General features: G+C 39.7%; 1 protein-coding gene across 3 annotated transcripts in view; it reads left to right on the plus strand.

Moving 5' to 3' along the window:
• The first annotated feature begins 521 nt into the window (after positions 1-521).
• TDRD5 (tudor domain containing 5) overlaps positions 522-24,548 on the plus strand; it is an 86,417-nt gene continuing 62,390 nt past the window's right edge. Inside the window, exons 1-4 of one of the 3 annotated variants that reach the window (XM_032862606.1) lie at positions 522-642; positions 1,844-2,081; positions 2,844-3,251; positions 5,615-5,811. In XM_032862606.1, coding sequence (XP_032718497.1) covers positions 1,850-2,081; positions 2,844-3,251; positions 5,615-5,811 — 837 coding nt within the window. In that variant the 5' untranslated portion in view covers positions 522-642; positions 1,844-1,849. Of the gene's footprint in view, positions 643-720; positions 854-1,283; positions 1,302-1,843; positions 2,082-2,843; positions 3,252-5,614; positions 5,812-24,548 lie in introns of those variants that run through there. The other 2 variants (XM_032862605.1, XM_032862604.1) reach the window with 2 other exon arrangements.

Consider the following 24,548-nt stretch of genomic DNA (forward strand, 5'->3'; position numbering starts at 1 on the left):
TGCTTTTATAACATTGGTCATTCAGATGTCGGAATGTCTGGATTCATTTTTCACGTCTCAGCATTTTCCTTTTTGTTGCCTTATCCATTCTGCTATAAACCCATAAATCTTCTCTATGATCTTTTCAGGGATTCCTCAATATAACTGGCTCACTGATGAAACATTTTGTTCCCAGAGCTTTTTTGGATTTTACACATCATGGAATTTTAGGTGGAAAATAAAGTACAGGTGTGCGCACATGTTTTCTTAATTCAAATTTATGTTTTGGTTTGTCGTGTTCCTTTAATTAGACTGTACATTTTGAGGTCTTTATACTGTGCCTATTTGGTACCTCTTAAACTGTTTTCTGGTTTTCAAGGACTTTAGAAAATTGGCTCATTCTACCTATCCAGTAAACACATCCCCAGGTTATTTCTTCAAAATACATTCTCTTCTTTAGTTTCCTAGCTCGTTTGTCTCCAGTGGCACTTGGAAGATTCTTCATACTCATTCAAGAAGCTCTCCGCGCCCCACCCGCTCTCTTCTGGAGCCCAAGTTGCGTCCGGCTCTGCCCTGATTCTCCACCAAGCTTCAGGATCGCTTGTAATTTTACTTCAACCGCGTTAAACCTGCTGAATCAGAATCTCTGCCGACCAGACCTGAGTATCATTCCCTTCCCCTTCCCGCCCCCGATCCTTCTGTAAGCTCCACAGGTGATTCTGAGGCACACCCAAGTTCGGAACCTCGAGGCCCCCTCCCCCTCCCGTCTGCGCAGGGCTGGGGCGGGACGGCCCACCTGTTCTCGCCCCTGCCGGGCTGGGGAGGTGATCCGAGACGTTCTGGAACCGCAGTCGTCCCAGCCACGTCGGAGAAGGTAGCGCCGGCGATCTCCCGAGGGAGCCAACGCTGCTAGAGGGCCCGGCCTGGCGGCCCCCGGCCCCGACTCCCGAGCGGGCGGCCCGGCCCAACCGTCCCACCGGCCGCGCGCCCTCCGGGCTGCAACGCGGCGCCGGGTCGCACGCCCCTTGCCCTCGGGCACTGGTGCGCAGGCGCGCGGGCGCCTTGGCGCGGCTATTTTGTCGGCCGCTGGGCGGGAGAAGCCCTTTGACTCTCCCGGCCCCGCAACGGCAGCGCCAGCGCTGTGGGCGCCACGGGTGAGAGGTGGTGCTCCACCTGCCTGCGTCCCGCCGGCCTCTCACCGCGGCCTGGGCTGTCTTCGGGGTCGCGGGAAGGAGAGCTACTCACACCGCCTGGGGCGGGGAGAGACGTTGGAGGCGGGGAGGGGACCCCCTCACCCTGGCAGAGCAGAGGTCGTTGATTTGGTAAGAGGAAGCGGGCGGCCTCCCCGTGGGTCTGGGCCGGAGCAGGTGTGCTGGTGCGGGGACCTCACCGGGAGCCGTCTCCCTCGAGCGCTGGGGAAGGCGGCCTTGCGTTTGCCTCCCTCCCGGGCCTTTCCCCAGCGTTGGCGAGGGATGTCGGATGCCAGGTTTTCGGTGTAGACTTACGGTCCCAAACAAACCCTTGTTAAAGCTTCAAGCAAAACAACAACAACAACAAAACAAAAAACCAAAAACCAAAACGAGCCAGGAACTGGGGACTTAACGCCCATTAGCCAGGGGCAGTGATTTTTCTCGGGCGTGCAGGTTAATCACAGGGTGAGATTTCGAGTTTGAGTTGTGTGAGTGATTTGCGAAATGCAGCGTTTCAGAGAACCCTCATGGCTTTGCTCCTGCTTCATCACCTTTAGAACTCGCTTCCTGGTTGTTTATATTCCACGATTGATCCTTTTAAAGCCGTGCCCCCCCCCCCCCGCCCCCAACTTGGGTTTGTCTCATGAGCCATGTTACTATCTTAAATCCCGTAGGGTGCAATGTCTGAACAGGAGCGTGTACAGGAATGCCTGAGGAAAGAAATAAGGTCACTTCTCATTTCTGCCAAAGATGGTTTGACCCCACAGCAATTGGAAAAGGAGTATCTTTTGATGGTTGGCAGTCATTTGCCACTCCGAGTCCTTGGCTATCGGTCAACTATGGAGCTGGTGTTGGACATGCCTGATGTTGTCACTGTCTGCCCCTGTGGGGATGGTACTGTAATACTGAAAGGTAAGCTTAGGTTTTAAGATCTATAAGCTAAGCAGTAATTATTACCTGGTAAGGAATTTTTCTAGCAAATAAATAGGTGATGGGGATTATGGAGTGCACTTGTGATCAGCAATGGGTGATCCATGGAAGTGTTGAATCATTGTATTGTACCCCTGAAACTGACACTGTAGCTTTAACTGGAATTAAAAACTTAAAAGGAATTGTTACAGCAGTTATCCCACATACAGCAATTACCCTGTATTCCAGGGAGGGGATTTTAACATTTTGAGGGGGAGAGGGTTCATGGTTACCTTTGAGGTTGTGGGAAGAGTGAAAGCTTTAACAAAATGAAGAAATCTTTCCCTGGAAAAAGGTGCATTCACAAAAACTACATTTTGCATATGATTTCAGATTATTGCACCTTAAATTGGGGGAAGCATAACAATGGGACTTTTAAATTATGAACTCATGTTTTAAATTTCATGAAACATAAACATTACAAGGAAGTTTATTCATCTTGAGAGTTTCAGATGTTTCACCAGTCAGTGGTAATGCTAAATAGTAGGATTTATCTTTCTGTCTTCATCCTCTGGTAGAGGAGTTAACAAGTGGTCATCCGTAATGTACAAGAAATGGAGGAACCAAAGGTTCACTTTTATAATGCTACCTGGATACACAGCTCCTCGGAGAGTTAAAAATTATCTATATAATGACAGATGCACAGGATACAAAAAGGAGTTAAATTTTCATCTAAATATGATTTCTTTTTCCAAACCTCCTTAGCCATTCCAGATGAATCCACCAAAGGAATAGCAAGTTTGGTTGCAAAACAGAGAAGCAGCCATAAGGTTCGAAACTCCGTGCAGAAGGGAAGGGCCAGTGTTTGCTCTGGGCCAAGCTCATGTAGGCGAGTACCTTACCGAGGAAGGGTGCCCCCCATTCTTCCAGCTTTTGTGAAGAGTGAGTTGAAAGACCTCTTGGCGTTATCTCCCGTTCTCCTTTCTGATTTTGAGAAGGCATTTGTCAGACGATTTGGACGTTCATTCCAGTACGTGCAGTATGGATTTCTCTCTATGTTTGAAGTGCTTAATGCTGCTTCGGATGTCATTTCTGTAGAGCAGACCAGAGCAGGTTCTTTGTTGATGCTAAAGAAGAGCGTATCAGAGAAGCAGCAGAGAGGATGGCCAGCAGGTAAGCATGTGTGCATTAGTCACTGTGTTGTGGGTTAGCAGAATTTGGAGCAGTAGTGGCAGCTATGGAGATGTGCAATGTCTCAGCTCCCAGAGTGTGTTGAAAGTTGCATTGTGGCGCTCCCACTTGCTGGCTGAATGATGTTGAGCAAGGTACTTAAAATGTCCAAGCCATAGTTTCCCCTCTCTAGAATAGGAATAATAATAATTGCCTCTTGGAGTTGTGCTGAGGATTAAATGAGATGAGCTCTGAAAAGTGCCTGGCATTTAGTAAGCTTATAGTAAGTGGTAGCTATTACTATAAAAACACAAGATCTGCTTTCTCTGGGACACTGTAAGTGAACATGAGTCATTTGTGTTCATGTAAAGATATAATGTGGAAAATGAGTTTTTTTTTTCCTAATTTTTTATTTTTTAAAAAGATTTATCTATTTATTTGACAGAGAGAGACAGCAAGAGAGGAAACAGAAGCAGGGGAAGTGGGAGAGGGAAAGGCAGGCTTCCCGCTGACCAGGGAGCCCGATGTGGGGCTCCATCCCAGGACCCAGGGATCATGACCCAAGCCAAAGGCAAATGCTTAAAGACTTAGCCACCCAGGTGCCCTGAAAATGAAGAGTTTAAAAAACAATACTAGTCAGTAGCATTTACCATCTGATTTTTTTTTTTTTTTTTAAGATTTTATTTGTCAGAGAGAACACAAGCAGGAGGAGTGGCAGGCAGAGGGAGAAGCAGGCTCCCCAGGGTTCTGCGATGGAGTCCTGCATCAGGCTCCCTGCTTCAGCTCAGGCTGAACCACCCAGGCATCCCATGCCATCTGATTTCTGCTGGCACAGTTCTTTGATATCCTAGCAGGCACTGCAGTAATTTATGTAGTGTAATGATAACCACCATATCTAGCATTTTACCTTGGATTCTCATTGCCACACCATAGAATGGTGAATAACCCAGTTTTAGAGATAAGGAAAAGAAAGCTTAGGAAAGTTAATTGACTTTTCCGAAGTTGCATGACTAGAAAATTGTTACAGCCAAGGTTTGATGCACAGCTCTTAATACTGTTCAGTGCTTTTCTTTCCCAATACTCGTCCCTCTTGTTTGTTTAAAAAAAAAAATATATATATATATATATATACACACACATATATATATTTAAGTAAGTTGATATAAAATCCATTAATTTCATGTGTACAACACAGTGATTTGACAACTTTGAATATATTTTATGTTCACCACAGTGTAGCTACATTATTAAATACAATTGACTGTATTCCCTATGCTGTACCTTTCATCCCTGTATCACTGTCTCAAAGTCTCAGAAGACCAATGTGATCATTTGTATGGTGCCTCTCTAGACCCTTGACAATACAGAACCTATACACTGAGCCTTTTTGGAGAATTTCTATGCCTAGTTCAGTGATTTTTCTTTTTCTTTAAAATCTGAAATTAGATTAATGTAGGTGAAACCATGAGAAGGTCCCAAGTGTAGAAACCAATACTTAAACTATGATAGGAAGTATAATTTGATGAAGATTATAGGGTGTTTACATGCTCTGGTCAGGGAAGACTGCAGGGGCCATTGAGTGTTTTTTGAGTTTAACCCTGAACCATCAACAGTATCAGTATTCTTGAGTTGCTCAGACTTAAGGAGACAAACTGATCATGCTGTTAAACTTACAAGAGGTTGACTTGTATAAAGCAGTTTGCCAATTTATTGAATGAGGGAGCGATATTCCTTCCCGGTGATTGGATTGTTTATGTTACCCATCTGTGGACCCTTCTTCCACAGGATATATTGGAACCTGTGTGTGTATGTGTGCGTGCGCGTGTGTGCTTGATCTTATGGTAAAGAGTTAGGCTATAATGAAGTCTAGTGATAAATTTTCATGCTGTACCTTAACATTTATCTTTCCATTGGTATTTCCCTCCCTTCAAATGCTGAAGAAAAAAAATATGTACTCTAGAATATCCTTAATTATATAGCTTTTTATTGCCTTTCCTTGTTCCCATACTACTAAGTGATTGTCGGGTTTGAGAAACATAGTTTTAAGCAGACTCCTTACTTGGAGACTTTTTGACTTCCTATTGAAATATGCTTCTATTTATATTCAGGTGGCCTTAAGTGGAGTTTTTAGGTAGCCCCAACCTTCTCAGTATCACACTTAATGATCTCTTGGTTTTCTTCTATAGATGACAGATCTTTTCCATTGTATGTAAATTATATTTGGCAATTTGAAAACATGAGCTCACGTTTTTAAATTGTTATTTCAAAGTTGAGGGCAGTTAGGTTATATCCTCTATAGATAACCACCAGAAAATAAAGTAGAAATTGTTATTGACAACTTTTCTTTGTTCTTTTATTCACAAAAGGAGGTAAAATGTTTACCCAGCCTTTTAGAATGAAACCACACGGATCATACTCCGCAGGCTTCCCAGTTGTAAAGTCTCACTTTTCACAACCTGCTTCAAACATGGATCCACCGAAACAAATATTGAACGTGGAAAAGACTTTTAAGTCAAATGTAGTAGAGACTTCAAAGCTGAATCACACTGAAAAATTAAATCAGGTAAGAGATGTAAGATATCTGATTTTACAGATATAAATAACCAAAAATGCATTTAAATTGACTGGGTTTTTTTATTGCTTAGATCTGATGGAAGAGCTTACTTTTTAAAATTCAAGTCATTTCAGATTTAACTTGAGCGTTTTCTATGGTTGTGTGGATTATTAGCTAGTAAGAGGTGGCAGTGGGAAACCAGTACAATTTTATCAGTTCCTCTGGTTTCTCCAACAGGTTTCCCCTGCTGTTTGTAAGTAGAGTGTTCCTAGGAAACCTTTCTTGGCTTGAACTGGTATAAAGCAAGGAGGCAATTACCATTAATTTATATGGAAAATATTTTGAACATTCCCAGACCCTCAAACTAATCTCTAGTGGGCATTTCTGATATTTTACAATATATCTTGCTAATGGTTTTTCTGATACCTTAGGACATATCTTGGTAATTGATACACAAAATAAATAAACGGAGATAAAGTACAGCTTCAAGCCACCATAGCTTGATGCTGAATGAAGTTCTTGGGGAAGGAGGCGGGCAGTGCCCCTCGGGCTGTTCAGAGCAGCCCCTGGGACCACTCACTGCAGAACGAATGCTGGATGCTGTTTTCACTTCTGGCCTTTTTTGGTAAAAGTGAAAATCCTCTTTCAATTTCTTTGAGTTAGCCCAGTTTTTTTTTTTTTTTTTAGACTTTATTTATTTATTTGACAGATCACAAGTAGGCAGAGAGGGGGGTGGGGGAAGCAGGCTCCCTGCTGAGCAGAGAGCCCGATGCGGGGCTCGATCCCAGGACCCTGAGATCATGACCTGAGCTGAAGGCAGAGGCTTAACCCACTGAGTCACCCAGGTACCCTGCTTTAAGTTAGCCAAAGCAAGAACTAACCCTTCCCAGATCCTTCATAAAAGCAAAGTGGCATAATGTGAACTTTTGAAAAGTGAGGCATCCATGTACTTTCTGCAGATGACTCTCAGATCTCTCTCTAGTTTCAGCTTCTCACCAAAGTCGAAATACATTTGCAACTTACCTTATGGATATCTTCACTCGAATGACTGGCCTGAACACTGTGGTGCTGGTAGTTTTTTGGCTATATATACACTGAAGGATTATTTTTTTAAGATTTTATTTATTCATTTGACAGAGATCACAAGCAGGCAGAGAGAGAGAAAGGGAAGCTTTCTCTGCTGAGCAGAGAGCCCGACACGGGGCTCGATTCCAGGACCCTGAGATCATGACTTGAGCCAAAGGCAGAGGCTTTAACCCACTGAGCCACCCATGCACCCCTACACTGAAGGTTTTTTGAACAAAGTCATGACAACCAAGAAAAGCCTGCTTAAATTAGCAAGATAACAGCCTTTTTTTTTCTTTTTTTTTTTTTTTTTTTGCATTTTAAAAAATTAAATTTTATTTAAATTCAATTAACTTAGTGTATTATTAGTTTGAGGTAGAGATCAGTGATTCATTAGTTGTGAACAGCCAGTGTTCATTATATTCTGTGCCCTCCTTAATGCCCATCACCCAGTTAACCCATCCCCCCAAACTACTCCCCTCCAGCAACGCTCAGTTTGTTTCCTATGGTTAAGAGTCTCTTATGGTTTGTCTCCCTCTCTGATTTCAATTTGTTTTATTTTTCCTTCCCTTCCCCTATGTTAATCAGTTTTGCTTCTCAGATTCCACATATCAGCGAGATTATATGATAATTATCTTTCTCTGAGTGATTTCGTTTAGCATAATACCCTCCAGTTCCATCCATCTCCTGGCAAATGCAAGATTTCTTTTTTGATGGCTGCATAGTATTCCATTGTTTGTGTGTGTGTGTGTGTGTGTGTGTGTGTGTGTGTGTGTGTGTGTGTGTATACACACACATACACACCACATCTTCTTTATCCATTCATCTGTCGATGGACATCTGGGCTCTTTCCATAGTTTGGCTATTGTAGACATTGCTGCTATAAACATTCGGGTGCATGTGTTCCTTCAGATCATTACATTTGTATCTTTAGGGTAAATACCCAGTAGTGCAATTGTTGGGTCATACAGTAGCTCTATTTTCAACTTTTTGAGGAACCTCCATACTGTTTTCTAGAGTGGCTGCACCAGCTTGCATTCCCACGAGAAGTGTAAGACGGTTCCCCCTTTTCCACATCCTTGCCAACTTCTGTCGTTTCCTGACTTACAAATTTTAGCCATTTTGACTGGTGTGAGGTGGTTATCTCATTGTCGTTTTGATTAGTATTTCCCTGATGCCAAGTGATGTTGAGCAGTTTTTCATGTCTCTGTTGGCCATTTGTGTGTCTTCTTTGGTGAAATGTCCATTTTTTAACTGGATTATTTTTGGGGTGTTGAGTTTTGTTAAGTTCTTTATAGATTTTGGATACTAGTCTTTCATTTGATAAAACATTTGCAAATATCTTCTCCCATTCTGTCAGTTGTCTTTTGTTTTTGTTGACTGTTTCCTTTCCTTTCAGTTGACTGACTGAAAGTTTATCTTGATGAAGTTCCAGTAGTTCATTTTTGTCCTTTTTTCCCTTGCCTTTGGAGACCTGTCTAGCCAGAAGTTGCTGTTGCTGAGGTCACAAAGATTGTTGCCTGTGTTCTTCTCTAGGATTTTGATACATTCCTGTCTCACATCTAGGCCGTTCAGACTATTTTTGTGTTTGGTGTAAGAAGATGATTCAGTTTCATTCTTCTGCATGTGGTTGTCCAGTTTTCCCAACACCATTTGTTGAAGAGACAGTATTTTTTCCATTGGACATTCTTTCCTACTTTGTTGAATATTAGTTGACCATAGAGTTGAGGGTCCATTTCTGGGTTCTCTATTCTGTTGCACTGATCTATGTTTCTGTTGTTGTGCCAGTACCACGCTGTCTTGATGATTCCAGCTTTGTAATAGAGCTTGAAGTCTGGAATTATGATGCTACCAGCTTTGCTTTTCTTTTTCAACATTTCTTTGGCTATCTGGGGTCTTTTCTGGTTTCATACCAATTTGAGGATTATTTGTTCCAGCTCTGTAAAAAAAAAAGTTGATGGTAACTTTGATAGGGATTGTATTGAATGTATAGATTGCTCTAGGTAGCATAGACATTTTCACAATATTTGTTCTTCCATTTCATAAGCATAGAATGCTTTCCCATTTCTTTGTGTCTTCCTCAATTTCTTTCATGAGTGTTCTATAGTTTTCCAAGTACAGATCCTTTGCCTCTTTGATTAGGTTTATTCCTAGGTTATCTTATGGTTTGGGTACAATTGTAAATGGGATTGACTCCTTAATTTCTCTTCTGTTTCATTGTTAGTGCATAGAAATGCAACTGATTTCTGTGCATTGATTTTATATCCTTCCACTTTGCTAAATTCATATATGAGTTCTAGCAGTTTTGGGGTGGAGTTTTTTTGATTTTCCATATAGAGTATCAGGTCATCTGCAAAGAGCAAGAGTTTGACTTCTCTGCCTATTCGCATACCTTTTATTTCTTCTTGTTGTCTTTGTGAGGCTAGGACTTCCGGTACTATGTCGAACAACAGTGGTGATAGTGGACATCCTTACCATGTTCCTGACCTTAGGGGATAAGCTCTCAGTTTTCTCCCATTGAGAATGATATTTGCTGTGGGCTTTTTGTAGATGGCTTTTATGATACTGAGGTATGTTCCCTCTATCCTTATACTGTGGAGAGTTTTAACCAAGAAAGGATGCTGTACTTTGTTAAATGCTTTTTCTGGATCTATTGAGAGGATCATATGGTTCTTGTCCTCTCTTTTATTAAAGTAGTATGTCACATTGATTGATTTGCAAATGTTGAACCACCCTTGCAGCCCAGGAATAAATTTCATTTAGTCCTGGCGAATAATCCTTTTAATATGCTATTGGATCCTATTGGCTAGTATCTTGGTGAGAATTTTTGCATCCATGTTCATCAGGGATATGGGTCCTTAATTCTCCATTTTGGTGGGATCTTTGGCTGGTTTTGGGATCAAGGTCATGCTGACCTCAGAGAAAGAATTTGGAAGTTTTCCTTCCATTTCTAGATTTTGAAACAGCTTCAGAAGACTAGGTATTAATTCTTTAAATGTTTGGTAGAATTGCCTTGGGAAGCTTTCTGGCCCTGGGCTCTTATTTGTTGGTATATTTTTGGTTACTGCTTTAATTTCCTTGCTAGGTAGGGTCTGTTCAGGTTTTCTGTTTCTTCCTGGTTCAGTTTTGGTAGTTTATATGTTTCCAGGAATGCACCCGTTTCTTCCAGATTGTCTGATTTCTTGGCATATAGTTGCTCATAATATGTTCTTATAATTTTTTTGTATTTCTTTGGTGTTGCTTGTGATCTCTCTTCTTTCATTTGTGATTTCATTAATTTGGGTCCTTTCTCTTTTCTTTTTCATAAGTCTGGCCAGGGGTTTATCAATCTTATTAATTCTTTCACAGAACCAGCTCCTAGTTTCCTTGATGGGTTCTACTGTTCTTTTGGTTTCCATTTCATGGGTTTCTGGCCTAATCTTTATTAATTCTCTTTGCCGGGTTTAGGTTTTATTTGGTGTTCTTTTTCCAGCTCCTTTAGGTGTGAGTTTACCTTATGCATTTGAGACCTTTCTTTGTTTCTTTGAGAAACAAAGTGGTCTTAGGACCACTTTGGCTTATCCCAAAGATTTTGAAAAGTTGTATTTTCATTTGTTTCCATGAATTTTTAAAATTCTTAATTTCCTGGTTGACCAGTTCATTCTTTGGTAGGATGTTCTTTAACCTTTATGTGTTTGTTTTCCTTCCAAATTGGCTCTTGTGATTGAGTTCCAGTTTCAAAGCATTGTGGTCTGAAAATATGCAGGGAATGATCCTAATCTTTTGGTACCACTCGAGACCTGATTTGTGACCCAGTATGTGATCTGTTCTGGAGAATGTACCATGTGCACTAGAGAAGAATGTGTATTCTCTTGCTTTAGGATAGAATGCTGTGAATGTATCTGTGAAGTCCATCTGGTCCAGTGTGTCATTCAAAGCCCTTCCTTCCTTGTTGATCTTCTGTTTTAATGATCCATCCATTGCAGTGAGTGTGGTGTGAAAATCCTCTACTATTTTTGTATTATTGTCAATGTGTTTCTTTAATTTTGTTATTAATTGGCTTATATAATTGGCTCCTCCCTTGTTAAGGGTATAAATATTTACAATTGTTAGATCTTCTTGTTGGATAGACCCTTTAATTATGATATAGTGTCCGTCTTCATCTCATATTACAGTTTTTTGTTTAAAATCTAATTTGTCTGGTATAAGGATTGCTAGCTTTCTTTTGATGTCCATTAGTGTGATTAATTGTTCTCTACCTCTTCACTTTCAATCTGGAGGTGTCTTTGGGTCTAAAATGAGTCTCTTGCCCACAGCAAGAGACTTTTTTATCCAATCTGATACCCCGTGTCTTTTGATTGGAGCATTTAGCCCATTTACCTTCAGAGTGACTATTGAAAGATACTAATTTAGTGCCATTGTATTACCTGTTAAGTCATTATTTCTGTATATTGTCTCTGTTATTTTCTCATCTAAGTTATTTTCGGGTTTTCTCTTTGCTTAAAGGATCCCCTTTGATATTTCTTGCAGGGCTGGTTTAGCAACCACAAATTCTTTTAGTTTCTCTTTATCCTGGGGGATTTTTCTCTCTCCTTCTATGCTGAATGATAGCCTTGCTGGATAAAGTATTCTTGGCTACGTGTTTTTCTTATTTAGCACCCTGAATGTATCATGCCAATCCTTTCTGGCCTGCCTGGTCTCTGTGGCTAGGTCTGCTTTCAGCCTTATGTTTTTTCCTTTGTAGGTTACAGATCTTTTGTCCTGAGCTGCTGTCAGGACTTTCTCTTTGTCTTTGAGACTTGTTAGCTTCACTATTATATGTTGAGGTGTTGACCTATTTTTATTGATTTTGAAAGAGATTCTCTCTGCCTCCGGGACTGAAAGCCTATTTCCTTCCCGGGATTAGGGAAATTCTCAGTTATGATTTGCTCCAGTATACCTTTTGTTCCCCCTCCCCTTTCTCCTCTTCCTCTGGTACCCCAATTATTCTAATATTGTTTTGCTTTATGGTATCCCTTATCTCTCGAATTGTCCCCTCATGATCCAGTAGCTGTCTATCTCTCTTTTTCTCAATTTCTTTACTCTCCTTCGTTTTATCTTCTGTATCACCAGTTCTCTCTTCTGCCTCATTTATCCTAGCATTTAGAGCCTCCATTTTTTACTGCATCTCACGAATAGCCTTTTTTATTTCAACTTGATTAGATTTTAGTTCTTTTATTTCTTCAGAAAGGGATTCCCTCTGTCTTCAATGCTTTTTTCAAGCCCAGCTAGTATCTTTATAATTGTTATTCTGAATTCTAGGCCCAGCAGTTTATATCCATATTGATTCATTCCTTGGCAATTAATACTGCCATTTATTTTCTTTTCTGGGGTGTGTTTTTCCATCTTGTCATTCTGTCTAGAGAAGAATAAATGAACAAGAGAATAAAATACAAATATAGCAACCATCCCCATCAAAATATATACTAAAAAATCAGAAAGATCAGAAACCAAAAAAAAAGAGAATATAATCCAACAGGTCAATTGAACAGAGCAGTCTACTCAGTCCTGGGTGTATTTTGGTCTGTTAGAAGAATCTAGATCCCAAAATTATAAGGAAAGAAATATATATATGTGTGTGTGTGTGTGTATAAATACAATGAAAGAAAGCCAAAAATAAAGAATATATATATATATAAATGTAAATGTAAAAATGAAAATTAAAAAAGATTTAAAGAGCTCATAAAATAAGAAACTAGTTGAAAAGGAAAAAAAAAATTGAAACCTAAAGAAGACTAAAGAATCATGAGAAGAGACCCCAAATCTACATACTATTTTATCCTAGTGCTGGAGTTTTGCAGTTAGGTGTGATCACAGATGTTCCTGCTGGTCTCCTGGGGCGGGGGCTGTTGCACTGATTCTCAGGTGTCTTTGACCTCAGGCACTGCCCTTGCTAGGGGGCCAGGTTCAGTGTAGCTGCTTCGCATTGCTCTACGTGACTTTTGTTTCTGAAGGCTTTCTGCCCCACTTTGGGGATGGAAATGAAAATGGAAATGGTGGTGTCCTGATCTCCAGCCCCTGGAGCTGAAAGTTTGTGCCCCCAGTCTTTAGTGCACCCCCGGGGAAAAGGAGTCAGTCACTCTTGTCTCCCTGGTTTCTGTCCATACTCTGCGTTCACCCAGACTGTGACCAGGTGTTTTTATCTCAGGCACGTGACCCTGTGTCGAGTCTCCAAACTTAACAGGCTCCTGCCATGTACACCACGACTGCTCCTCCCATGGAAGGGATGAGGTTTTGCTGTGGTTCTGCCTCTTGCTGGGCCCCTGCTTGGAGAGCCATTCGCCCTGTCATGCCCTCATTTACGGTTTATGGCAACATCGAACTGCAGGCCCACTCCTGGGCTCAGTGATAGCAGCTGGCTTCCCTGCTCTGATGCTTGGGAACTCTGTTGCACTCAGGCATGCCTGATATTTCTGTGACTCCAGGGATCTTGAGACCATACTGCCCCACCTAGGATTCTGCCCGTTTGGCCACCTGAGCACCTTTCAGGCAGGGACGTCACTCATTGGAGCAGATTGCTTGAAGTTCCAATTTTGTGCTCTGCGGCTTTATCACTTTCTGGTAGCTGGCTCCCTCCCTCCGGGGTTTGTCTTCTGATATATCTCCTTGGATTCACTTCTCCACACCTCCTACCTTGCAAAAAGTGGTCACTTTTCTATTAATTGTAGCAATTAATTCTTTCCTTAGATCTCTAGTTGAGTTTGCAGGTGTTCAGAATGATTTGATAGCTAGCTGAATTCCAGGAACCAAATGAAATTAGGGTCCCCTCCTCCCCCACCATCTTCCTTCTCAGTCCACACAAGATGGCAGCTTAAATCGAGTTCAGAATAAGCACATGGAAATTAAATTCAAGATGTAAAAGTGCCTTACCTGTATAAGTTAAAAAAAATTAGCTTTAGTAAAAATTTACGTACAGTAAAATTTACCCATTTAAAATGATACAGTTTGAGTTTTGACAATATAGCAGTCATGTAATCACCATCAAAATTAAGAAACCATTTCCATCATTTTTGAAAAGTTTCATTATGTTGCTTTGTAATTGACCTCTTTTCCCAGCTATAGCCACAGATATAAAAACCATTGCTTTCTGTGAGTTTGACTTTTCAGGAGTTTCACCTAAATGGAATTAAATAGTGTCTGGCCTTTGTGTCTAGCTTCTTAGCATGATGCTTTTGTTACTTTTTTTGATTGCATATCATTCCACTCTATTGATACACTTCAACTTGCTATCTATCCCTATTAGATGATATTTGGGTTGTTTCCTTTTTGGGATATTTATATATAAAGCTACTATGAACATTTGCATATACTTGTATGACTGTGGACTTCAGTTCTCTTGGGTAAATACCTAGCAGTAGAATTGTTGGGTCATTCAGTAAGTATATGTTTCACTTCATAAGAAGTTGCCAAACTGTTTTCTAAAGTGGCTCTACGATTTTACACTCCTGTGAGCTACATAAGAGAGTTCTAGTTGCATCTTTGTTAACATTTGGTATTGTTAATTTAAAATACACTAGTCATTTGAATGGATATGTGGTGATATTTCATTATGGTTTTAATTGGAATTTCTCTAACGATGAATAATGTTGGGCATCTTTTCATATGCACATTTCCTTTTGTACATCTTTAAAGTGTGTCTTCACATCCTTTGCTCATTCTTAAAAATTGAGATTTGTGTTGAGTTGGAAGAATTATATATGAATGTGTACAAGTCCTTTACCAGAGACATGTTTTGCAAATGCTTTCTTCTGGTCTGTGCTTACCTCATTTCCTTAGTTCTTCTTAAGTTTATTTTCCATCTCAAGTTAATTTTTTTTTTAAGATTTTATTCATTTATTTGACAGAGAGAGAGAGATCACAAGTAGGCAGAGAGGCAGGCAGAGAGAGAGGGGGAAGCAGGCTCTCTGCTAGGCAGGGGCTCCATCCCAGGACCTTGAGATGATGACCTGAGCTGAAGGCAGAGGCTTAATCACTGAGCCACCCAGGCATCCCTCAAATTAATTTTTATATAAGGTACCAATATGGATGAAAGTTTTTTTGCAATGGATAGCTAATTCCTCTAGCACTATTTTTTGTGAAATACTGTTTTCCTCACTGAACTACCTTATTACTTTGGCACCTCTATCAAATTTATTGACCTCTTGTATGTGTAGGTTTTAGGATTCTTTATTCTGTCCATTGATATACAAGTTCTTTTGCCAATACCACACTATCTTGATTATTCTAGTTTTGTAACGTCTTGAAATTACATAGTTAAGTCCTACAGCTTTCTTTTTCAAATTGTTTTTGCTACTCTAGGTTCTTTGCATTTTCAGATAAACTTAGTTTGATATAAACCAGCTTGTTAATTTCCACCAAAAATAAATATTGCCTCTTGTGATTTTCATTAGAATAGGTAAGTTTGGGGAGAAATCACATCTTAACAGTATTGATCCATGAGCATAGTATGTTTTTCCATTTGGGTTTTTAAGTACTCTTTTATAGTTTAAGTACCCAAGGCTTGCATATATTTTGTTAAATTTTACCCCTGCATTTTTCATATTTTTGATACCATAAAGGATATTTTCAATTTATTTTCTAGTTAATTGTTGCTAGTATATAGAAAATTAATTGGACTTTTTTGTATATTGACCTTGAATCTTGTGACCTTGAATCAAGGTACCTGATAAACTCATTTCTGTAGTTCAGATCATTCTAGTAGCTCTTTTATAGAGTTGGGATTTAAAAAAAAAGATTTATGTATTAGCGAGAGAGAGAGAGAGAGAGGGAGGGAGACAGGAAGAGAGACAGGAAGAGAGATGGGGAGAAGGAGCGGGGCACAGGAAGGGGGAGAGGGAAAGAAATCCTCAAGCAGACTCCTGACCCTGAGTGTGGAACCTGATGTGATTGGGGAGGAGGTGGTTGATCCCAGGACCTTGAGCTCATGACCTGAGCCAAATCAAGAGTCAGATGCTTCACTGACTGAGCCATTGTGGTGCCCCGGAATTGGGATTCTCTGCATAGATCATTATATTATCTGGGAGTAGACATTTTTACTTCCTTTTCAATCTATATGGCTTTTTCTTTCTTCTTAGGCTCTCTGGTATAATAATGCGTAGAAGTGGTAAGAGTGGAGATTCTTGGTTTTTTCCTGACTGTGGGGGGAAAACATTCATTTTTTCATCATTAACTATGGTTTTAACTGTACCATTTTTATAAATGCCATAAACCAGGTTGAGGAAATTCCTTTCTGTTACTAGATTCTGAGATTTTCCCCATGGATGTATGTAGAAATGTTCTCCATCCATTAAGATGATTATAGGGTGTGATATTGTGATTTATTATATAAAAAATACATTTTTTTTCTCTTTTCTGGCACAGAGCTCCTAAAACCTTGCAATTTTGAAAGCGATGAAAGCTATAAAGGTGTCTTTTATTGTTAATGACGTGACTTTTGGAAAGCACCTAAGAATGGGAGCTGGTTGCCAGTTTGAGCCAACAATGTGACTAGAGGGTTAGAACTTTTTAGTTCTACCTCCAACCTCCTGAGAGAGGAAAGGGGCTGGAGATTGAATTCATTCACCAGAGGCCAGTGAGTCAATCAGTTATAGTGTTGGAACAAAGCCTCCATAAAAATCCTAATGTGTTGGATTTGGAGAGTTTCCAGGCTAATGAACAGTAGAGATCTGGGGGGAGAGTGACGTGCCTGGTGACAGTGTGGAGCTCTGTGCCTCTTCCTACATACCTGACTATATGTATCTCCATCTGTTTCTGAGTTATATCTTTTAAAAGAATTTTTATTGATTAAAAAAAAATTGAGATATCACTGACATTAGTTTCAGCTATCCAACATCATGCTTTGGTATGTTTATAATATGAAATGATCATAGTAGGTCTACTTAACATCCATCATCACACATATTTACAAATTATTTTTTCTTATGATGAGAACTTTTAAGATCTAGTCTCTTAGAAATTTTCACTTATACAATATAGTGTTATTAACACTGTTAACTATTATATGTTACATAATTATATAATGTATATTATTATGTAATGTCTATTATTCTATATTATTATTACATACATTATTAAATATAGTTGCCATGCCATACATTACATCCCCAGGACTTTTTTTTAAGATTAAAAAAAAATTGATTTGACAGAGAGTGTACACAAATAGGGGTAGTGGCAGAGGCAGAGGCAGAGGGAGAAACAGGCTTCCCGCTGAGCAGAGAGCCCGACTTGATTCCAGGACCCTGGGATCATGACCTGAGCTGAAGGCAGATGCTTAGTCAGCTGAGCCACCCAGAGCATCCCATCCCAGGACTTTTTATTACTGGAAATTTGTACCTCTTGACTTTCTCCACTTATTTCACCCATTCCTATACTCCTGCCCCTGAATGCCATCAACAGGTTCTTATATCTATGAGCTCAAGTTTTTTGTTTTGTTTTTTAGATTCTGCATGTAAGTGAGATCATACAGTGGTTGTCTTTCTCTGACTTATTTCCCTGAGCTTAATGTCCTCAGGGTCCATCCATGTTGTCACAAATGGCAGGATTTCTTTGCTGAATAATATTCCTGTGTGTGTGTATATGTATGTGTGTGTATACTGTACTCACCCTCTGACCTCATCACAAAAAACATCACACTGTTAGGGCTTCAACATAGGAATTTTAGGAAACACAGTTCAGTCAGTATAGTACTAACAAAGCAAAACTCAAAATGATTGAGTCCAAATAAATTAACTGTGTAAAGCTCAACAATGAAGGATTAGTTTGCTTTGTTTTTTCCAGTGTTTGAAGTTCTTCTATCTTCCAAATTTATTGTACTGACTAAAAATTCCAGAAAAAATATTAATGATAGTACATATTTCTTTTTCAAAGACTGTAAACTCCATAAAATGGGGTGGGGAGATTCTGCCTGTAACCATCAGAACCAGGCACTATTTAGTGCACTGTTTAGGACCTTTGCTCCTGGCATGGCCCCAAGGAGAGGGTGAGAGGGAAGCACAGACACTTTTTCTCTGTTTTCCTTTAAGTTTCATGCAGCTCCAAGAATTCCTCATATATGCAATCTAGTAACCACACTTCACTGCCAGTTGAAGTTTTTGCCATGGGAGCTGTTTGAATCTTGTTCCAAAGTGTGGGTTCTAATTCCTAAACTACATACTTTAATTTGCTAGCAGGACAAACTCCATGTAATTATTAGATCCTACATAATCCTATTTGTAAATGTACAACTTGCCATTTCTTCAGAATTATAGATCTAACAGTTTGCTATGTGGTCCTACTCAGAATTCTTTTTTTGTTTTTTTTTAAAGATTTTATTTATTTATTTGACAGACAGATCACAAGTAGGCAGAGAGGCAAGCAGAGAGAGGAGGAAGCAGGGTCCCCACTGAGCAGAGAGCCCGATGCGGGGCTCGATCCCAGAACCCTGGAATCATGACCTGAGCCGAAGGCAGAGGCTTTAACCCACTGAGCCACCCAGGTGCCCCCCTACTCAGAATTCTAAAGTATATATTAGTGTAGAAAAAGAACATGTATAACACACTTAAATTATACATTTACAGACTTTTTTATAATCTGTATTTTATGTTTTCCACAGTGAACATATACTGTTTTGTAGTAAGAAAAACATGTTATTAACAAGAAGAAAAATAAATTTCTCCTTTGTAAAATGAGTATTAGTATTTGTTCATCTTTTACCTCTAAGAGGAACAGCCAGGCGTGGTCTTTGGTATAACACCCTTTGCCCATTGCCATGCTTTGTTTTACAAATCAAATGGTTAGAACAATTTAAACTCTGTTTTGCAAGATAGGAATAATCTTTTTGCCACATTCTATTACATTTCCTTTATACTGGCTGAGAGGAAGTTTACATGGAGAATGACAATGTGAGTGGATGAGCATGGATTAGCTGTATTTTCTAGAAATGAAGCCTCAGATGCTCTGTCTGCATGTAGTCCCAGATCACAGCTAACCATAGTGTTCCTTTGCTTCCATTGATAGGTCATTGCCTGTGAGAATGTTTGGTCAAGGAGCAGGGATCTGGCATTTCAAGGTTCTCTAGCCTTCATACCATCTGGAGTGCCCCCATGCTACTCTGCTCCCATCTTACACATTAGAAAACTTCATTGTAACATACAGTGTGAGGTTTAAAGTAGGTGAACATGGAGATACAAAAGAAGCTCTGGTCTTAAAGGAGTTGAAAATCAGGGCTGGGTGTTCGTTTGCACTGAACTTTTAATTTGCGACCAAGGAGTTGATCCTTTTTATGTGAATTAGGTGGTGTGCTTGGTGTTGCATGTAAGAAAAGATGCTTTTTATTTTCCTTGATGACCTGGTCCAGCTGTCTTTTTTCAGAGTATCGTGGACAAGCAAGCAACTGGGAATATTAAACAGTTACTGTCAACAGGAGCTGTTTGTTGGGTTCATTAATGCAGTTTTTGGAAGTTGTGTTCCCTGGCCAACTAAAAGGAGCTGTTCCCTGTCTGTTTTCTTGTGAGTTTGGATGAATTTTTTAGTATGGCAAGTCACATTCCATACTGTCTGGTTTCTTGTCAGATGAGGTACCTAACAAGTATTTCAGCAGTTGAAGACTTTGCTTCTATGTGTGTCTGTGCCAGTTTTGTGATCTTGATCAGAAGTGTATTTATGTTTTACCATCTGGCCGAAGGGCTGCAGAATATTCCTCTAAGATGTCATTTCTGTTCCTTTCTGCTTTTAGCATCGTGCCTCTTCTTTCCAAAATGCTCCCACCCTCATGTTTCCAAATATCACCCAGGTGTCTGTTTTTAAAAATTTTTCTTATTACAAAGTAATAAAGATTGATTGGAGAAGATTTGAAATACAGGAAAGCACAGAAGAAAATAAAAATCACCTATACTTTTATCACTCAGAAAAGTTAACTTTTTCTTTGAAAATTTTTATTTAAATTCCAGTGAACATGCAGTGGTATATTAGTTTCAGGGGGTACAGTGTAGTGGTTCGGCACTCTGTATGTCACCCGGAGCTTGTCACAAGTGTACACCTTCATCTCTATCACCTGTTTTTCCCATCCCCCCCATTCTTTCCTCTCTGGTGACCATCAGTTTGTTCTCTACAGTTAAGTCTGTTTCTTGTTTTTTCTCCCCCGCCCCCCTTTGCTCATTGGTTTTGTTTCTTAAATTCCACATAGGACTAAAATCATATATTTGTCTTTCTGACGGACTGATTTTGAAAGGCATACATACACCCTAGTGTTTATAGCAGTATTAGCTACAATAGCCAAACTATGGAAATCGCATCCATCAACTGATAATGGATAAAGAAGATATGGTGTATATATACACAATGTAATATTGCTCAACCATACAAAAGAAGGAAATCTTGCCATTTACAATGACATAGATGGAGCTAAAGAGTATTATGCTAAGCAGCTCTTTCTTTCTTTCTTTTTCCTTTTATTTATTTTTATTTTTATTTTTTTTTAAGATTTTTATTTATTTATTTATTTGACAGAGAGTGAGAGAACACAAGCAGGGAGCAGAGGGAGAGGGAGAAGCAGGCTCCCTACTGAGCAGGGAGCCCGATGTGGGACTCGATCCCAGGATCCTGGGATCATGACCTGAGCCAAAGGCAGATGCTTAACCATCTGAGCTACCCAGCCGCCCTCTTTTTCCTTTTAAATAAAATTAGAATCATTCTGGTCCAGGTTTGTGACCTGTTTTTTTTTTTTTTTTTTTTTTTAGTCCTAACTGTAAGTTGTGAACATCCCATGTTATTAAGTATTGTAATGCAACATGATTTTTATTGGTAGTAGGATGCATGGTAATTTAACTTGTAACCTTGATTAGGCATTAAGCCTGTTTCTAGTGTGTGTGATTAAAAATAACCTTGTGATGAAAATCATTACTTCACAGGATAAGTTTCTGGAGCAACAATCACTGCATCAAAAAAATTGTATTTTTAGGGACGCTTGGGTGGCTCAGTGGGTTAAGCCTCTGCCTTCGGCTCAGGTCATGATCTCAGGGTGCTGGGATCGAGTCCCGCATTGGGCTCGCTGCTCGGCGTGGAGCCTGCTTCCTCCTCTCTCTCTCTGCTTGCCTCTCTGCCTACTTGTGATCTCTGTCTGTCAAATAAATAAATAAAATCTTTAAAAAAATTGTATTTTTATGTGGTTAGGTTGTCCTCCATAGAAGTTGTTGTAGTTAACACTTAGATGAGGTGTGTATGGAATGTGCTTCTTCTTTTGTACCTTTGCTAGTACCCAGCATAGATGATCTCTCCCTCCCCACCAACCCAGTCTATTAGATCTCCCATTGCTTTCCTAATGCTTTTAAGGATATTACCCTTTCATGACACTCTGTGAGTCTTTTCATGATATTTATCATGATTGCAATTATATATTTATGATAATTTCATGTTTGTCTCCCCATACTAGACCACCAGGTTCCAGAATGGCAGACCATTTCTAATTTATTTACCCTGTATATCCACTGTGGAGCACATAGTATGTGTTCAGAACATTTTTGTTGAATGAATAAGTGGGCATTATTGTAAAAAATAATTTTCCACTTTGATAGGCAAATAACTATATCTGACTAATGTCTGTTTATTAGAGGTTAAGCTTCATGCTTTCATTGCTTAATGTTACTATTTATCAATTGCCTATTTATGTTTTTGTCCCATTTTTTTGAGGAGTACCATTTTCTGATTCAAAGTTCTTCTGTCTCTTCTCTAATCCTAGAGACTCCTATTTGAATATGGTATTTTTTCTCCTGTCACTTTCCATCTTTATTTATGCCCCTGTAATATAATTTTTGTTTGATTGATTGATTATCCATTCTTTGTGTTTGCTAGGTAGGCATCTGAGACTGAAATATTATTGAAATCAGTGTTGCCTCAGATTATTTCCTTGTGTCAGTCACTGATTACCTTCCTCTCTCACTGCCCTTCCCCCTCATTATACTTCTACCCTCCAATTATAGATATCCCCAAGATTAGCTGCACTTTAAGAAATCTTCCCTATCCCATTCATCTTAAAGTCATCTTAATTTAGTGATCTAGCTTGAGGCAAAAAACCATTTTTTTTTCTTCTTGAGAAGCATTCTGTTCCTAGCTAAGAACCTATCATTTTGACATCTTAAGCCCAGGCCTGGTGACCGTTTTCTTTAAAGGGCCACATGGTAAATATTTGAGGCTTGAGGTCCAAATGGTCTCTTTTGTAAACACTCAACTCTGCCCTTGTAGTGTGAAACACAATTATGTAGGTAATGTGTAAATGAGTGAGTGTGGCATGTTCCAGTAAGATTTTATTTATGAACACTGAAATTTGAGTGTCATATAATTTTCATGTGTCACAATATATTCATTTTATGTTTTTCCCCCCTACTACTTAAAAATATTGAGACTATTCCAAGCTTATGGGCAGTACAAATACAGATGGCAAAGGCCAGGTTTGGCCCCTGGGCTGTCCTTTCCTGACCCTGTCCCAAGCCATGCTCCAGAGAGAAAAATCACATTTGTAATTCTCATCCTGTCATTACCTCTCAGTTTCCTGAACTTTTGGAATTTGTTAAAAACCAGCAAAAACCTACATCTGTGTTCCAGGGTCCTTTAGATTTCCTCCTAAAATTTGCAGTCTTAGAGGTTCTTTCCCTGGGCCTCTTATTTTTTTTTTTTTTTTGAAAAAAATTTTTTTTAATTTTATTTTTTTATAAACATATATTTTTATCCCCAGGGGTACAGGTCTGTGAATCACCAGGTTTACACATTTCACAGCACTCACCATAGCACATACCCTCCCCAATGTCCATAACCCCACCCCCCCAACCCCCCTCCCCCCATCAACCCTCAGTTTGTTTTGTGAGATTAAGAGTCACTTAAGGTTTGTCTCCCTCCCAATCCCATCTTGCTTCATTTACTCTTCTCCTACCCCCTTAACCCCCTATGTTGCATCTCCTCTCCCTCATATCAGGGAGATCATATGATAGTTGTCTTTCTCTGATTGACTTATTTCGCTAAGCATGATACCCTCTAGTTCCATCCACGTCATCGCAAATGGCAAGATTTCATTTCTTTTGATGGCTGCATAGTATTCCATTGTGTATATATACCACATCTTCTTTATCCATTCGTCTGTTGATGGACATCTAGGTTCTTTCCATAGTTTGGCTATTGTAGACATTGCTGCTATAAACATTCGGGTGCACGTGTCCCTGGGCCTCTTATTATTCATCCCTATCGAGTCAGCAGTTCCCTTGCCTGCACTGGAATCTTTCCTAATTTCTACAGATTCCATGTTCCACCTTTATAATGTCCCCTCGTCTTAGCGACCCGGTGAAGACTCCCTTCCAGAGAGTATCAGTGGGTTCCCTGTTGGTTGTCCACCCCTCTTATATCATTTTCTGCTGACAGATTAAAATTCTGATTATGTCTATCCCTTGCTGAAAATCTCAAGGTGGTTTTTTTTTATTTTTATTTTTTTATATAACCAAGTAAAGCTCCTTTGTTTGGAGGTATTCTGTGGTCCTTCCTTCTCTGTTCTTCATTATTATCTCCCACTACTTCCTTAGTGCCTTCAGGCTAGTTATTTTTTTCCCCTTTTCTCCTGTGCTCATGAAGTTCCTTATGGCTTCCTTGCCATCTCTACCACCCTTCAAGGCCCTTCAGAAAGGAGGCTTTCCTTGTATTTATAACCTAATGTGATAATAGATCCCTCTGCATTTCTGTCCCTCTTCAGTGATGCTCTGAGGCGGCCTTAGGTTATAGCAGTTTATGCTTTTATCTCCTTTCCCTACTTAATTTTAAGTGGCTTGAGAGGAATGACACTGATGTGTCCTTTTTTTTTTTTGGTCCCTTGCAACACCTAGCACAGTAATAATACAAGAAGTTGTTATACTGACTCTTCTCATGGGGGGAGCATGTCGGGATGTGAAGAATCCGTTCCCTTTAGATTTTCTGAGCTGTTCACTGGGAGAGCTTTGGCGAGTTCTCTGATGGCAGATACAGAAGAAGCATGAAGAACACAAGCCCAGGGCTGATGCTTTTTGTGAAAGCTAGTGATATAATCCCAAGAATCTAGTCTCCCTCCCATCCCCTTTTCCTGTTAATCTTACAAGATACTGAAACTGTCTTCATTTTCCAGATGAAGAAACTGAGACCTGAGAGGTTATACAGTTTGTAAGTAATGACAGGCCAAGTGACAACAAGAAGAAAGATGAAAAAAATAGAAAGTTTAGAAGGAAAAAATATTAATAATGATTCTATATGGTAGGATTTTAGGGTAGTGTGTGTTTTTTGTTATACCTTTGTGTTTTTTCTAGCATCTATTTTTCCCGCTTACTTTAAACATGTATATTTAAACATACATGCTTTAAATATACATGTTTAAACATTACTATCTTTAAACATACATTATGACTCTTACTGCTTTAAATCATCCCATCTCAGATGTTGTGGTTTTACTGGGAGAAATGCGAATCCATGGTCTTTGATTCACTTAGGTCTCCCCTGCCATGGCTGTTTACCGGGTGGGGCTGTCTTCATAGGCGCCATGCTTCCCTGACTGTGACTGCCTGTGCTTCTGGCTTATTTTTCCAGATAGTCCTGTATATCATCTTCTACCTTATTAGGACCTCTATACCTTTGGTTTGTCTCAACAAACATCCTTAGACCCCTGTTGTCTTAGCTCATGC

This window comes from Lontra canadensis, unplaced genomic scaffold, assembly GCF_010015895.1.
Source record: "Lontra canadensis isolate GAN:19392208 unplaced genomic scaffold, GSC_riverotter_1.0 scaffold24, whole genome shotgun sequence".
NCBI classification, from domain to species: domain Eukaryota; kingdom Metazoa; phylum Chordata; class Mammalia; order Carnivora; family Mustelidae; genus Lontra; species Lontra canadensis.